Raw genomic sequence first — 18,574 nt, forward strand, 5'->3', positions numbered from 1 at the left:
CTGGGACAAGTCTTATAAGGCAGGTTTATTTCAATGAAAGGAATGAGGAATTTTTGCAATTTCTGAGCTTCAGAAGTAGGTATTAATCACTACAATACAAACTGTTCCTTTTGCATAAAGCCTTTCCTGATCCTGATTCAATTTCCAGAACTTCTATCCTCCAACAAAAATTAAAAACCCACACTGATTTCATATATTTATTTGAGCTATAACCCTTATGGCTTCCAATAATTTTTCAAAAATTAAAAAAAAAAATAAACAACAACAACAAAGAAAGCACCCAATAATCAAAAGGATCAATGGTCAAGTAAAAATAATACTGTGAAGCCAACCACGGGGAGTTGCTCAAATTGACACAAAAGTTAGTTCTGAGCTTTCCAGTCACTATATAGAAGGGCACACACAATTACCTAGGTTTAAAGTAGAAAAATTTCACCTCTCTGGGGCAATTGTTTTGCTACTTCACCCCCTCCCACAACTACAGCTGCCCCAAGACAGGGAGGACCTGGGGCATCCTGTTCTCTCACTTCCTTGCTGTCCCCTGTGTCTTCCTCTCTGCTGCTTCACCTTCCTGACTGTATCCACACCAGGCACTTGTTCTGTCCCTCCTGCCAGGGTAGGGTTGTGACTCCTCCTCCTCACCCCAAGAGCAACAAGTTCTTCCCACTAATTTAGCTCTCATCACACTACATTAAAATTGCTTAGTCGTCTGTGTTCCCCACTGGGCTGCATGTATTTTAATATATTTAAATGAATGAATATAAAAAGGGCACTGAATAACATAATGGATAATTCCTCGATAGCAGTTTTATAAAAACGTAGACATTCTACATATGGTCATTTCTTATGCAGTGAGCAATTGCCAATTACCCCAAGTTGTTTTATATTGTTAGCTGGAGAAACAAGATTCCTTGGCATGAAAAAGATAACTACACTCCCTGAGAATAAGGATGGTGTCTTATCTTCTCAGTTCATTTCAGTTCAACAAACATTTATTGAGTAGCAGTCATTATGCTAAGTGCATAGGAAACAATGATGAATAAGGCATAGCCCTGTTCTTCTTTAAGTATGCAGACCTGGCTGGGGAGTCCTAACACACATGGATAGGTACTCGGCAAAGCAGCTTTGTCCAATGCAGACTGAGTCTAGAAGGCAAGACTAGGCCTATAGGAAGTGGTTCTTAAAGGATGTGGTTCATCTGGTAAAGGGACATTCCAAGGGCAAAAATAAATAAAAGAATGGCACATTCAGCAAGAAATGACATGTTGTATACATGGAGACTAAAAGGGTTTATTTTTACTACAGGGAAAAATATAGCAAGGAAGGTATAGAGGTGGTGTGATGGGTAAGAAATTCACAAAAGACTGATGGAGTAGGTAGAGGAGCTTGTAGGCAATAGCAAGGAAATTGGATTGTATCCTATAGGTGATGAGTAGCCACTGATGGCAGGAACATTGATTTTTATTTTAAATAAATTACTTTGGGAACAGTGTTGTAAATGAATTGGAGGACTGCTGATCGGAGAGCAAGAAAATCAGTTAACAAGCCATTGCAACATTTCAGAAAACACATGATAAAGAGATATAAATGGTCTTAAATACCAGGTAATAACAGTGCTTACCCCTTTTCTTCTCTTTTAAATCACTCCAGAGCAACAAGGAAATTAAGAAAGAAAAATGCAAATTCTATACTTAATGAAAATATAACCCTGAAGCCCAATATATGTAGAAAGGAAGCCAAATGCAGTGGAAGACAAACACGGCACAGACAGGCACCAGGGAAAGAATGTTTACAGCTATAAACCTTACATCAAGCTAGAAAAATATACTTCTGCAAGGATGGCATTTCCCAAGAAGCAAACCTACAACCTGCTATTTGCAACCAAGGGGATTTGGCCTAGGAATCAGCAACAAGAATGTTCCTTGAAGTCACCGGAGATGAGGAGTTAGAAAGCATGGCTGGATAACAATCCAGGCAGGTGGTTCTACCTTATGAGAAGAGCCCACTGCCAGACAGACCATCTTGAGTTATATGAAAACTCACTGACAACCAAACTGTTCGAGTGAAAACGAACTCTGATCTATTACCAAGATGAACCTCCTCAAATACTTCATCTAAGAAGATCTCATGTCTTTAAAAAAAATAAGTAATTTTTAATGGTAAGATTAAAAAAATAGATCAAAAACTATAAAACAACAGAGCGAAATACAAGAGAGAAAGGGTCAGGGCAAGCAACAGCAGATATAGAAGAAAAACGTTTTTCCATGGAGCAAATGAAAAGTATGACCAAGCTACTGTGATTATAAATAACCTATGTGATGTGATCACATCTATAAGAAAAGAATTGAAAACAGAAATACAAGAAGTTACGGAAGTTATGCTGAGGCAACAAAAGGAGATAAAATATAAGCTGGCAGATCTTAAGAAAGAAATCAAACAATAGCCACCAAAAAGGAAAGAGAACCCTGAGCATGCTAAATAATCAAGCATAGGGCAACACTTTTTTTTATTTTTATTTTGCTCAGGAAGTTAGAGTAGAGTAGAAGGGAAAGATGATGACCCTCCTTTGTCTTTTCTATTGTCCACATCCTAATTCTTCTGGAGGAAGAGAGATAAATCAATAAAACTGAAATGAAATACATTAAAATAAAAATCATGAAAACTTTTGAGAAATTAAAAACTGAATCAATTGGATCAAAGAGCCTTATTATTCCAGAGGAAAAAACTGATACAGTATGACCAACCACAAAACATATACTAATAAAGTAACTGGTATTCAAATATATACATATTAAAAGGACTTTAGGTATCAAGGCAAAAAAAAAGAGAGAGAGAGAGAGAGAGAGAGAGAGAGAGAAGACACGCAACATGGAAAAATATCAGACTAGCTTAACACAGTACCACTCAAGAAGTTAATGGAGGGCCTCCCTGGTGGTGCAAGGGGTTAGGATGGATGTAGCCTGTGAAGCTGTCTGCAGTCTCTGCAGCACAAGTTCTATTCCCGGCCGGCTGGGGAGCAACACACATGGGGCAGCAGACCTCTCCTGACTCGCCCTCTGCTCCCTTCAGCATTGTACTTCCATTGATCTGCCTGTTCTGTTCCCTGCTCTGTCTCTGGTGAATCCTCTCACCCCATTCACACCTCTGGCATGTACCCCAGCTCTTGTAAGCATAAATAAATAAATCCTTAAAAAAAGAAGTTAATGGAGCAAATTTCTTATGGAAAGCAAAGAATGCATGCATTTTATACCCTAAAAATTATATTAAAGCATAAAAGGGGCAGATGAACATATTTTCAACATTCAAGAATTCACCTTTTTTGAATATAATACTAAAGAACAAACTTCAGAGAGCAAAATATAAATGGAAACGCCAGAGTAAGAGGATTGGTGAGGACCACTGAATAACTTTACCTGTAAACTAAGATCACAGTTAATGCAGGAATGACAGTTCAAAGCAAAATATAGATGTTCAAAATGATTTAATTAGAAACAGGTTAGACAGAGCAGAGAGTAAGAGGTCATAAACATAAGCTATTTTTTTCCACCTTTCCTCGGCAGTGCTTCATAAAATATTTAAGTCTAAACGGTATTTTATTTCAAGATAGAAAAGCAAACACTAGAAGATAATGTAATCTACCAAAATTGGTTGGTGAGGGATTAAAGCAAGAGGGGGAGAAAATAGAAATACATGGAAATATACTAATTTTATAATTGCTCACAAGAGAAAATCAATAGATATTATCCAAAAATAGAAGATATGTTGTGTTATGCAAAATTGTAGTCATAAAGCTAAGTAGTTGGAACAAATATTCAAAATTATCAAAGAAACACACAGGCAGCAAAGGAGGGAAAACAGACAATATAATGAGAATTTTAAAAAATGTTAGCTAACAACTTAAAATACACTGTCAGAACTAAGACAAATCTGTTACCTTAATCCATACAAATGGGCAAACCCAGCTATGAGGACTCTGAGTCAGTACTGATGGCCAAGGACTGCTGTTCAAAACCAGTGTAAGTGTAGTTGTTTACTTGCAACCCACTAAATTCTTTTATTGCATTATAATATAAGCCAACTGGTAGTTGCAAATAATAGCAAATATTTGTTTTTATTTAGTGATTAATGAAATTCACTGTTTTGCTCAAGAGGACTGGCCTTCGGCATTATTTAGGGGCAGTGTTATTTTATTGCTTCTGGCCTCTTTCATAGTAAAAAGATTAATTCCTTAAAACTGCCTTCAAGACCCTGTGGGACCAAGTATACTCTATACCTTCCTGATGTTCTCTAAACTCACCTTCTAGATCACCTCTGCTGCATCCTTCTCATCTCCCTGAACTCTAAATACTAGAATGTCCTATGTCCCAGCCTTTGGATTGCTTCTCTTCTCTATATGTACTTCCTCCCTTGGTGACTTCAATACTGTGACTCAAAAATACCCGCGATATACTGATATGTTCCTACTTATATCCTCAGTCCTGAACTCCCCAGTAGCCCAAACTACACCCAAACTCGAATCTCTACCTGCCCATCGCACCTCTCAGTGGGGGGCCCAACACACCAGGCTCTATGTTCCCCTCTAACTTCTGCCACCCTTGCCATAGTTCAAGACTCAACAAGGTCTTCCTAAATAACAATACCTACAGATGTCTAACACTCACAGGCCTTGCTTATTTTTTGGCATAGTATTGTCATTATCTGATTTATTATGTAGATCTATAAATAGGAAAGACATCAACATTTATATAACATCGCTTTGGTGTTCTACAGATACAATTAACACATGTAATTCTCCCAGCACTTTATAAAGTAGGTGTAAACAGCCTTATTTTGTAGGTGAGTCCAATGAGGTTGAACTCAAGGTCACAGTTAAATGTGGCAAGCCAAGGATGGCAAAAATGCTGATCTCCCTTGAGTTCTAAACTACAGGTTCTTGACCATCATCCTTCACAATCTTTCCTATCTACTTACATATGGACATAAATATCACAGAGACATTTTTTCTGTCTCCCACTAGGATGAAAAAAAACAAAAGCAGGAATTTTCTTGTGTTTGTCATCCTAACCACAGCACTTAAAACTAGGAGTCTACAAGTAGGGGGTCTAGAAAGGAGTCACCCATCAATAAAACTTTATTGAACAATGGGAACTTATATCTCTTTCAAACAAAAAAAAAAAAAATGAAGCCAGCTGAAGAAAAAACCTATGATGACTTCCAGTATGTTAAAAACAAACATTTCAGAATAGTCACAGAAAAAAAATCTGGTTATTTGCCTGAAGCATTACAGAAAACTTTGGGTGATACAAAGGAAAAATGAAACCAAAAAATCTGAATATTTTAAGTTCTAAGTTATGCTTCCTGGAAACAAATCTGCCACATTCATCATCACATGCAGCATCGGCATTATGGAAAGGGCGATCAGAATAGTAAATTCATAAATCATTCCATGCTCTACATTAAAAAAAAATTAAACAGAAGAAAGCAATGATAAAGTCTTAAATCTGGGACCATAACAATGGAGATGAATTGTTGAGAAAACATTAAGCATGCTGTTAGAAGGGGCTGTTTATTTAGTCTGTGTAACACAGATTGACTTCAAGGCATCTACCTTGAGTGACCTGGTAAAGAGTAGTGCCAACAGGTGTCAAGTTCCAGGAGACTTACAGATGTTACTTCAGCTATGGAACATCCAAATTGGGATGTTGAGATGGCTGCTAGCTACTTGGGCCATCAGAATGCAGTGGAGGTCACAATCCACTGACAAGAGTGAGCAGGACATGGCAATGTGATTCAAACCATGGGAACTTACAAGTGCAAAGAGGGCAGAAGGTGAGGACTCTAAGAATAATGCCTGACACAGTCTATTCTATCTTGTCTATGTTCAAATAATGCTGTGAAAAAAGGAATGAGAGTGGCCATGACTGATCAAGATTTAGGGGACATTCCCATGGTTCTGACTTAGAATCAAGCTGAGAAGCATTTTTTTAAGGATTTTTTTAAGCCAGAAAGACCTCTCTTGACAAACTGGTTTCTGAGTGGCTGGCTATTTTTCCTATAAATGATTAGACCTCAAAAATCCACACAACCCATTTGCAAAAAGGAGTAAATCCTACATGCATAAGTTTATCCATACATGAAGTAGTCACTGAGAACCTCTGATCTGCAAAGGCATCTTCCTCAGAGCAAGGCTGATATTATTGCTAACCTGAGAGAATGTGGAGTGCAATGTGGAAAGGAGACACGTCCACAAAGATTTAAGGGATAATCCCTCACATGCTGGAGGAATGGTGGACAGTAGGAGCTACCAGCGTTCAGAAAGACATCAACATTTATTTAACATACTCATCTTAGAAGTTCATAGAAGGTGTCATAGAGGAGATAGGTTTGATCTGGACTAAAAGATTAAGAGGGAAGCAGAGAAAGTCATTCAGGTCTTAGATCTGCACGAACACAGGAGATTCCAAATTTTACGGTTTCTTTAGGAAAAAAGTATGCAAAACAACTGATAGTTGAAGAGCAGAGAAGCTGAGGAGGGAGGTCAAGGCTGTTAACAATGGCAAGTTGATTACACACACACACACACACAGAGTTACTCAGTGGAGCACCCTCTTCAGATTTTCCCAACTTCTATTTTTTTCACCTCCTTCCAGTGACACTGACACCTAAAACAAGGCTTATTTTGTTTCCCTGAAAGTGTCAGCTCCACGTAGTTTTCCCCAAAAGTGAGGATTCTTGAAATGAAGGACTCTGGACTTAGATACATGAGGAGGTAATCAACACTGTAAACTTTCCCAGAAAAGATCCCAGAGATGCTTAATTATGGAATTCTCACTCACAAGTTAGACAGGTCACTTTGAACAGAAGTGGAGTGCAGCTTTGATAAAAGACTTGAAAGTCAAATTCCATTAGAGCTTTTGATTCTAAGTGACCTCAATCTTCAGCCCAAGTCTTAGTCATCTCCAGGCCAAGACTTTAGTATAAGAAAACAATCCAACTGAAGGACTCAGTAGGTCCATGAAGTCATCTGGGAATGATACTGACCCTTAACATCTTCCCCTTTCATCACAAGTCTGGGATCTTATCTGGGATCAGCTCCCCAAAGCAAAGGGGGGAGGGCACCCAGATCCACATCTTCACAACTATGGGGGAACCATCCTCAGATTCCCAGTGAGCAGCTGACTTCCCCTTGACCACCAACCCCATTTTCTTCACTCACCTGAATGAAGATATATTCATCCTGGACCACCAGGGAACTGATGTCAATGGAGCGGGCAAAAGGCCCACTCCGAGTTGTCTCGGCGCATTCCTGGATCCTGCAGGTGAGGTAGTGGGCATCTGAAATGAGAGGGCAGAGTGACGCTGAGACCAAAGGAGGAAATACAAGCAACATTCTCAACACCCAAAGCTCTACCTTATGGGGAATTGATGCAATTTAAAACAATAATGATATTTCCTTTTCTTGTAAATAATTTGTAATAATTTTTAAAAAGTGGTGACACCTAGTTCATGCAAGGGAGCGGGAAAAGAGTTACACTTACATCCAACTGGCAAAAGAGTAAATAGGTATAACTTTTTGGAAGAGCACATTTTAAATATCTATCAGAATTCTAAATGTGCATATCTTACACCAAGTGACTTTAATTCAAGCCATTTTTTTTCTAGAGAAATGCTCATACATTTTCAGAAGAGAGAGGGACAAAATTTTTCATTGTGGCATTATTTGTAACAGTGAAGAACTGGAAGCAGGCTGAATATTCCCAAATTAAGGAACATTTAAAAACACTAAGGTACATATATATTAGAGAGAACTGGACTGCAATTAAAACAAATTAGGTAGATGCATATGTATTAACACACTGATTTCTCTAAGACACACGGCTCGGTGATCTTTTAAAAATATTTAGAATATATATAATGCGATACAATTTATGTCAGACAAATCCTTTTGAACAAGTATGTTTATTTAATATATATGTTTAAAAAGGATACACACAAACATCTATATATACATGTATATATAAAGAAAGAGAGAGCATGAGAGGGAAGTTTGTGCCATACTAGACAGAAAAAAAAATCAATGAATACATAAAAAATTTAGCTATGATTACTTTTGGGGAAGAATTAATTTAAAGAGATAGAGTTGAAATAGGGTGTTTTTAATATTTTATATCTTTATTATTTTTATACTAAGAATGCATTTACTTAGTACTTAAACTTTACAAACTCACACAATTACTTATAAATCTAAACATTGCAACAATTTAACACCCCCCTTGAAACCCTCAAAAATATGGTAGCTTCTGAGCTGAATAGGAAATCCTTAACTGTACAAGTCATTCTGATCAAGATCACAGATCATCTAAGGAAGGTCATCCATTCAGTTACAGTTTTTTAAGGGAAAACTAAAGTAAGAATGTGTAAAGAAACCATTGTGCAAATTTGCTTTAAAAATGACTATTATTGGGCATCCCCTGGTGGTGCAAGTGGTTAAGTGCAGTGCTGTGAAGCTGTCCACAGCCTCTGCAGCACGGGTTCAATCCTGGCCTGCCGGCGAGAGTCACACATGGCGCAGCAGACCTCTCCTGTCTCACCCGCTGCTCCCCTCAGCAGTGTATTTCAGTCAGTCTGCCTGTTCTGTTCCCTGCTCTGTCTCTGGTGAATCCTCTCACCCTCCCCCACATCTGGCCTGTACCCCGGTTCTTATATGCATGAAAAAATAAATATTTAAAAAAATGACTATTATTCATTTAATGGTGTTTAAGAATAATATAAATAATGTATGGTCAAAATGAAAAGTGGGTAGGAATCATGTTAGGATTAAAAGCAGAGAAGTCTTGGTCACTATCTAAAGCTACATGCATTACTCTCTGTATTTAACACTGTCCCCAGGATGTGGGCACAGGTGTCAGAGGTGACAATGAACGGAATGGACAGCAGCAAAGTCAAAAGGTTTAAATAAGCAAAAATGTCTAACTATTGAGTTTAAGGCAAGGGTACTTTATTTTTATTTTTTAAGGGTACTTTAAATTATCCCTAACTGTCTATCTTAATGAACTGATTTACTAATTGATTCAATAAGCATCTCTTGTGCATATACACTACCTCAGGTATTGTTGAGGTACTAACCATGCCTAGCAGGTAATGAGATAGATTTTTTATTCTAAAAGGACCTGGAACGGGCTTTCCCATATGACTTGTAATCAGCGATCACCTGTAATTACATCTAAACATGATGCTAATTTAATAAAGAGGCATATTTTTGATAGGAAACATATTCATTATGAGCCATATCCCTAATTCTCAAATGTCGATATCTAAGCAAAGTCAATTTACTTTGGTATCTGCAATCCAAACATGCCAAACATCAATTTCATTCTGGTCATCAGGAGTCTTATTATCTGCCCTGTAGATCAAGCCTCTTAACTTTCCTTTCTTCTGCACACCACACACCCCGGCTGGTCCCCAAGCTTGATGTTTCTGCATCTCAAGTGCCTCCAGAGTGTGTCATCTGTCTCCTCAGCCACTCGCTGGGACAGGTCTTTCTCATCTGGGCTGTCTGTTGCATCCATTTCACAAATTAGCATTTAGGTGCATGATGTATTGAAAACTGAGTAAACTTAAGGAGACAGAATTGTTTCTAAAATCCAAACCTGACCAGATCCATTCCTTGTGTCAGGGACCTGGTGCAGTAGGGACCACAGAAAAGTGGCCCACACTTGCCTCTGCGAGGGGCAGCTTTTTCTTGGAGACAGTCCATTCCTGACATGCAGGAATAAGATGTTCTGAGCTTCTAAATGAAGCAAAATTGTCCCTATTAAAAATATGACAGCTAATTTAAATATAAAATATGGTGCAGGTGAAACAAAACAAGTCTATAGTGACAATGAGCTCAGAATCACGCCCATTCCATCTTTTGTATCATTCTCCCGGCCCCTTCTCTCCAGACCCTCTTACCTCCATCTCTGACCCATGAGCAAGAACAGCTGGTTCCCATTCTTTAAGGACAGCCTGCCTGGCCTTTCCTCTTTGTCTCTGTTTACAGGAAAGCCAGGGGGCCCATGCTGTGCCTTGGAGCACACTGCCTGCCCGCTGGGAATATTCTTGGACCCAGTCTTTGTAATTTGCTCTCATGTAAAGGAGTCACAAGTGTTGACATGACAACTGGCTTCCTTTTTGGCAGCAAGTGTGTTACAAAACCCCTTACACTGGTAATCAAAGGTGCGCACAGTGTAAATCTTTTTCCCCACACACAAGTTCGATTTCCGCTATTTACTGTTTCATTCTCTTATTTGGAGACCTTGGAAAAAGAATCGAGTGCATCCAAGGTCACCACAAACAAAATCAAAACCAGCTTGGCCTGGGGCAGGTGAGGTACTGTGCCAAACTCATCCTCTTTTTTGGCTCTTGCCCTGCTTGACCTGCCCAGCATGGGAAAATAAAGGTCTAATTTAACAGGAGATTCAGCACTAAAATTTAGGAGACTTGGAGTTTTTAATTGGGCCCATATATTAGGTGTTTCAACACTTTTACTTTTTCAAAACACAGAGGCAAGCTAATAAGTGCTATGATCCCCCCCACGACCTGATGAGGACCCAAATGGGGGGCATCGGGTAGAGATGGCCACCAGGTGGAAGTGACAGAGAGGGGGCTGCAAGGGTCAAAGGTGAGCAGGGAACACCATTCAACTCAAATCTCACATTTGCAAAAATTCTCAAATTTGGACTTTGGTCATTATCTCTAGATGAGACTGGATATAGTCAAAGAAATTCGATAACAAAACTGGAAGAAGATATTCATCATTTAACTTGAGATCCCAAAATAGGCTGATAACAACTGTGATCTTTTGGTTCTGTTCATGACACCAGATATCTGATCAAATGGATGAGATCCAGATCTCTCGAGCTCCTCGAGGTATTTGAGGACAAGGTCTCCGAAGGAGGAGAGCATGGAGCAGGGTCTGGACTTGTGACCAGCTGACCGTCCTGAGCATGATGGCAGCACAGCTTCTCAACTGCGGAGTGCAGAAAAGTTAGTGTGTGCCTTGCCAGGATTAAAAAGATTATGTATGAAAAATACTTAGATACATTGGAATATTGTTAGACACATTTTAAAAGGTTGATAAATGGTAGCATTTTTATTATGAAGAGAGAAGAGAATCTAACACCCAGCATCCCTCATGTATTCAATCAATAATAGGCAATACTCTTTTGTGGAGAATGAAAAGATCATGATATCACAGGTCCTCCTAATAAAGCCACATTCTAAATATATGTCACCGTTTACTTTCTTTGTCTAAAAATAAGAAATGAGCACTGAGACAAGGAATAACAAATGTGTCTGGGCTGGAATAATCACGGAGGACTTGAAGGAGGAGGCAGTGCTTGCTCAGTCTGGATGGAGAATTGTGCTGTGTGAGAAGGAAATTCCTGACAAAGAAAGTGAAAAGTACCATGGACTTTTAGGTAGCTAAAGCTCTTGGAAGGCATTATTTATACAAGTACATGTTAAAGAATTGACTTTGATTAATATTTATTCTTAATCTTCCACTTTGTTTTTTTTATCCTCTCCTTTGAAACACCCTCAGGTGAAAAACTAGAGTGAAGGACTGAACAACAACCTCATTTGGATACCTGGGTGGTGGGGGTAGGAGGGGACGGGAATCAGAATGATTTCCCAAATGGTTGAGTCACCTCATCCTATTGATAAATGTCACCTGTGTTTCTAATGTATTTCCAGGAACTGGGCAGTCTTTCTCCATGACAAGGACTAAAAGTCAAAGGCTCTGCTCCCTGTTGTGAAGAGTCAGCTCAGTCAGTGTGGAAGTATCTGGCCCTATTCCAACTGGCTCTACTGACAGCTAGACCTTCAGGGAAGGTAACATGACCTCTCATGTAACCCAAACCCCCTTTTCAAAGGGAGCAAAGTTCATAGGTTGGAGCAAGGGTCTCATATGGAAAGAAGGGTGTGCTCAGGCCAAATGCTTCACTCCTTTTGTGTTGGAGCAAGGTGTGCAGAGAAGCACCAAGGGCCAGGCACTTTCTGTGGCTCTAGGAAGCAGATATATTCCAGAAGAATCCCAGAGCCAAGGAACAGAGAGGAGGCATTCCCTGGTGGGAGTGCCCTGGGGTCTGTGCCAGTGGAGAATGCTCCCAGAACTGGGAGCAGGCAAAGAAAGAAGTTAGGAGACAACCTGCCATCCTCAGTCTTTTCTTTCATAGGGGCTGCATTTCAGCCAGGAGTGGTGTAGGCCTTTGGAGGCAGCTACTATCTTTCTCCACTGAGCAAGGCAAGTTCCTCATCTCTCTCTGTCAAGTGCACCATAAGGCCAGCATTTGTCAGTCTGATGAACCTTTCTAAAAGGGTCACCTCCTTATAAGTGGGAATAAAGTCTTAGTCGGTCGTGTTTCTCTCCTAGGGCTGACTTTATGAAGACTCGGTCAATGCTACTTAAAATTAATTGAATTACTTGAAAAGCCTACTCATGTTTGTTATCTTGAACTGTATCGTGATTTGGGATTATGATTTGCCTTTGTGATTACTAAATATTCAAATCATCCCAGATGTCATTCCTCTGCCACTTCAGAGAAAAAACTTTCCATGTTCATTCAATTTCCATTCCTTTGGGTAACATACATATTGTCAAAAATTGAAAAAATGAATTAAAATTGTGAACAAAAAGCAAATTCAGCTCTTTGGGTCATCTCTTAGAGAAATACCCAGGAGCTATTTATTTTAAATCACATCATCAACTCTCAGATGCAAGCAAGTAATTACAAGTTTCCAGGAAATTCTGAAAAGTGATTTAACTTCCATAAGCTTCCTTTTCCTTGACTGGATAGTGGGGTTAACCTGGTTGGAGTTGTAGCAAAAAAAAAGGGATATTGACATATTTATACATAATTAATTCAGCACTGGAGAGGGAGGGAAGGAAGGAGGGAGGGAGGGAGAAGGAAGATAATAAGGCACCCAGCAAAATACCAGACATGGTAACAAATGCTGATTGTCATCTGACTCTTTAAAAGTTTTTTAAAAAGCAAATAAAATAGGGGGGCGGAGCAACATGGCAGCGAGGAGATGCTGCGAGTAAGATCTCCCATTAAAAAAAGTTAATAGGGAGGAAAAGCGGCAGGTCCCAGTGAGAACTGGGACACGGAAGATAAACGGACGACTCCAGCAAACTGCCCAAAGAAGAAAGTTGCCATAAAAGAGGACCAGAAGGGAGGGAAGCGCAGAAACCTGCTCCCCTCCCCCGCCCACAGAGGCGGCACTCTCCGACTGGCAGAGAGGAGGGAAACAACAAACCAAAATGTCCAACAAGAACAACGGACGCAGCAAGTGGGAATGTGAGTGGAAAGGAACTATTTCAGCCACCACACCCCGTGAACGGGAGCTGTGGAGAACCCTGCAGGATCCGCCGCGGAGGTGAGCTCCAGGCGCCATTAAAGAGAGCCCCGCCCCCCAGGAGGAGGCCAGCACCAGCACACAGCCCCAGCCGCCCGGTAAGCTTGCGCGGAAAGCGGCGCGCTGAAAAAGCAGACGCGGATCCGGATCGGATCGCAGCTGCCCAGGTCTCTGCGCCTGCGACCTAGGCTTGCGGGGAGACACGCGGAGGCCCTCCCTGAGTGAGCAGGAACCAGGCGCCCAGGCAGGGAAGCGGGATTCAAAAGGCGCCATTCCCGCGCCACTGATCTGGGCTACAGCCCGCGTCCTGGAACTGAGGGCTTTGGAACTGAGACCTGGGGCACGAAATTAGGGGCGTGGGTTCCCCACGATGGTGGGGCACAAGGCAGACACAGCACCCCAAAGCCGTTGAGGTGTACCCTACCATCCCCACGCTGCTCCCTGTCCCACGGGGTGGAAAATCAGCTCCCCAAGGGCTCTAGGAGAGATCTCTGGCGCCACCTAGCGACTTGAAGCCAGCAGAGGCTCCTGAAGGAGCTAGTGGCCAGCTGGGGAGTTAGACCACACCGGGCCCCTTCCGAACAAGTAGTCTGAGCCCACAGGGAGAGCGAGCACCCACAGCCGGGGCAGACCAGGCGCGCAGAAGAGTGTGCCTGAGACCAGACGCGCAGGGAGTGTGTCCCACATCACCATTTTAGAACAGGGACATTTCTTCAATAAAGACTACCTGCAGAAGGCTTCCTCAGGAGCCAGAGGTTAGTGGGAGAAGTTCGCCCACGCCAGACCCCCTCTGGCCTGCAGTCCAAGCCCAGAGGGGGAGCAGGAACCCACCGCCGGGGCAGACCAGGCGCACAGGGGAGTGTGTCCCCACATCGGCATTTTAGAACAGGGACCTTTCTCCAGTAAAGACTGCTTGAAACTGACAGATGACTCCTGGAGGAACCAGAGGGGAGCAGAGAAGCCCACCCAAGATGCCGGCCAGTCCCAACAACACAGTGTCCCAACGCATACGGCAAATTAGAAAACAGACAGTAGGGAGGAGAAGAACCACACGCAACCTAGCAACTCTCCAGAGAAAAAGCACACCACAAAAAGAAAACCAGCCCCCAGATTGCAACGACAATAACTTGGAAGAATTTCTGAGCCTTCCAGAAAGAGAATTTAAAATTGCCGTGATTAAAAAACTGACAGAAGTCATAAAGGAAAACAATGATAAGGGAAAAATAATCAACGATCAGAAGAATGCAATTGAGTCCCTAGAGAGGGAAAACAATGGTCAGAAGAAAGAAATTGAGTCCCTAAAGAGGGAAGTAAAAGAAATGCAGGAGATCAAAGAATTAATGGAAGAACTAAAGAATTCTGGGAAAAGCAATGAAAGCAGAATAGATGAAATGGAAGAACGAATAAGTGCTCTTGAAGACACAGAAATAAAAAGAACCAAAACAGAAAAGGAAAGAGAAGTACGAAGGAAAAAGAACGAAGAAAGACTTCGGGAACTATCTGACTCCATGAGGAAAGGAAATATAAGAGTTATAGGAATACCAGAAGGAGAGGAGAGAGATGTAGGAACAGAGAAAATATTCAAAGAGATAATTGAAGAGAACTTCCCAAATGTGAAGAAGGAGCTGAAAATTGATATACAAGAAGCAAGAAGAACACCAAACTTCCACGACGAAAGGAAAAATACAGCAAGACACATAATAGTAAAGCTCCCAAAAATCCAGGACAAGGAAAAAATAATGAAGCTGGCAAGAGGGAAGAAACAGATAACATTCAAAGGAAAACCAATCAGGCTGACATCAGACTTCTCCGAAGAAACACTACGGGCAAGGAGAGAGTGGAGGGACATAGTCAACAGACTCCAAGAAAACAGATGCCAACCAAGAATACTCTATCCCGCAAAGCTCTCCTTCCTCTTTGAAGAAAGAATAAGGACCTTCCCAGACAAACAGAAACTCCGGAATTTCATTGCAACTAAACCCCCACTCCAAAAAATACTACAAGGAGTCCTAAAGCCAGAACCTCAGAGGGACCAATAACAATGAAAGAAGGCCAAAAAAAAAAAAGTTATTAAAAGAATAAATAAATAAAATCAAAGGAAAGACAAACACAATGGCAAATACAGATGTTAACATATCAATATTAACTCTAAATGTAAATGGACTAAACTCTTCAATAAAAAGACACAGAGTTGCAGCCTGGATTAAGAAACAAAACCCAACCTTTTGCTGTCTCCAGGAAACACATTTAGCTACAAAAGATAAAAATAGGCTCAAAGTTAAAGGATGGAAAACAATCCTACAAGCAAATGGACCAAAAAAGAAAGCAGGAACAGCTATACTTATATCAGATAAAACAGATTTCAAACTCAAAAAGATAAAAAGAGACCCCAATGGTCACTACATTATGATCAAGGGAAAATACTTCAAGAAGAAATAACACTCATTAACATATACTCACCAAACGAAGGAGCACCAAAATATATCAGACAACTGTTGTCCTCTCTGAAAACAGACATTGGAGAAAACACATACGTAGTGGGAGACTTCAACACACCACTATCAACAATGGATAGATCAACAAGACAAAAAATAAGTAAAGAAACCAAAGCTCTAAATAAGGACCTAGAGCAATTGGGCTTAACAGACATCTATAGAACACTAAACCCCAAAAAAACGGAGTACACATTTTTCTCAAGCGCACACGGATCATTCTCCAGGATCGATCACATACTGGGGCACAAGAGAAACATCAACAGATACACCAAGATTGAAATCATATCAACCATCTTTTCTGACCATGAAGGCATCAAACTAGAAATAAACCATAAAAAGAAGGCAAGGAACTTTCCTACCTCATGGAGATTAAAAACCACACTACTGGAAGACCATTGGACTAATGAGGAGATCAAAGAAGAAATTAAAAATTTTTTTGAATTGAACGACAAGGAGGACACCAATATCCTAAATGTATGGGATGCAGCAAAAGCAGTAATAAGAGGAAAATATATAGCAATAGAAGCTCACATCAAGAAACAAGAAAGAACGCAAAGAAACAACCTAATCTTGAAGCTCAAAGATCTAGAAAAAGAACAACAAAAAAACCCCAAAACCAGTAGAAGAAAAGAAATAATAAAAACCAAAGCAGAAATAAATGAAATTGAAACTAAAAAAACAATCCAAAAGATCAATGAAACCAAGAGCTGGTTCTTTGAAAAAAATCAATAAAATAGACAAACCCTTAGCCAGGCTCACAAAGGAAAAAAGGGAGAAAGCACAAATAAACAGGATCATCAATGAAAGAGGAGAAATCACAACGGACACAGCAGAAATCAAAAGAATAATCAGTAACTACTATGAACAGTTATATGGAAACAAGTTTAACAATCTAGAGGAGATGGACAAATTCCTACAACTCTACAATCACCCAAAGCTAGATAAAGAAGAAATAGAACACCTAAACAGACCAATTACAATTAGCGAAATTGAAATGGTAATCAAAAACCTCCCCAAAAACAAAAGCCCAGGACCTGATGGATTTACAAATGAATTCTACCAAACATTCAGAGACGAATTAGTGCCTATCCTTCACAAACTCTTCCAAAAAATTGAGAAGGAAGGGACAATACCAAACACGTTTTATGAAGCCAACATTACACTAATACCAAAACTGAACAAGGACAACACAAAAAAGGAAAACTACAGGCCAATCTCACTAATGAACACTGATGCAAAAATCCTCAATAAAATTTTAGCTATCAGAATCCAACAATGTATCCATAAGATAATTCACCACGACCAAGTAGGATTCATTCCAGGGACACAAGGATGGTTTAACATCCGAAAATCAATCATATAAAAACCATATGATAATATCAATAGATGCTGAGAAAGCTTTCGACAAAGTGCAACACCCATTCATGATAAAAGCCCTTGAAATTCTTGGGATACAAGGAACATACCTCAACATCATAAAGGCCATCTATGACAAGCCAACAGCCAGTATCATTCTCCATGGTGAAAAGCTGAAAGCAATTCCATTAAGATCTGGAACAAGACAAGGATGTCCACTCTCACCACTGCTTTTCAATATAATACTGGAAGTCCTAGCCAGGGCAATAAGACAAGAGAAAGACATCCAAGGAATCCAAATAGGAAAAGAAGAAGTCAAACTATCACTATTTGCAGACGATATGATATTATACATAGAGAACCCCAAAAACTCCACAGAAAAACTAATTCAACTCATCAATCAGTTCAGTAAAGTGGCAGGATACAAAATCAACATGCAAAAGTCAGTAGCCTTCCTATACACAAACAATAAATCTGAAGAAGAAGAAATCAAAAAAACCATCCCTTTTGTTATTGAAACAAAAAAAATCAAATATTTGGGAATAAATCTAACAAAAGAGGTAAAGGACCTATACAAAGAAAACTATAAAACACTGTTAAAAGAAATAGAAGAAGACACAAAGAAATGGAGAGACATCCCCTGCTCATGGATTGGAAGAATAAACATTATTAAAATGGCCATCCTTCCAAAAGCAATATAAAGATTCAACGCTATTCCAATCAAAATTTCAATGTCATTATTCAAAGAAATAGAACAATTATTGATGAAATTCATATGGAATCACAAAAAACCCCGAATATCCAAAGCTCTCCTGAAAAAAAAAGAAGGGAATGGAGGCATCACATTCCCAGACTTCAAACTATACTACAAAGCCATAATCATCAAAACTGCATGGTATTGGAACAAGAACAGACATACAGACCAATGGAATCGAATAGAAAATCCAGAAATAAACCCACAGATTTATGGTCAACTAATCTTTGACAAAGGAGCAAAGAATATGCATTGGAGCAAAGAAAGTTTGTTCAATAAATGGTGCTGGGAAAACTGGGTCGCTACATGCAAAAGAATGAAGCTTGACCACTACCTCACACCACACACAAAAATCAACTCAAAATGGATTAAAGAACTAGACATAAGACCTGAAACCATAAAATATATAGAAGGAAATATAGGCGAAACACTACGTGATTTGCACATCAAAGACTTCTTTACAGACACATCACCCAAAGCTGTGACAGTGAAGGCAAAGATAAACAGCTGGGACTACATCAAATTAAAGAGCTTTTGCACAGCAAAAGAGACAATAACAAAAACAAAG

General features: G+C 39.9%; 1 protein-coding gene across 1 annotated transcript in view; it reads right to left on the minus strand.

Moving 5' to 3' along the window:
* SORCS3 (sortilin related VPS10 domain containing receptor 3) overlaps positions 1 to 18,574 on the minus strand; it is a gene marked incomplete at both ends in the record, with an annotated part of 526,499 nt that overhangs the window by 126,870 nt on the left and 381,055 nt on the right. Inside the window, one exon of the mRNA XM_084245318.1 lies at positions 7,217 to 7,335. Within this exon, the coding sequence (XP_084101444.1) occupies positions 7,217 to 7,335 (119 nt within the window). The remainder of the gene's footprint in view (positions 1 to 7,216; positions 7,336 to 18,574) is intronic.

Source organism: Talpa europaea (assembly GCF_964194135.1).
Source record: "Talpa europaea genome assembly, chromosome: 10".
Lineage (NCBI taxonomy): Eukaryota > Metazoa > Chordata > Mammalia > Eulipotyphla > Talpidae > Talpa > Talpa europaea.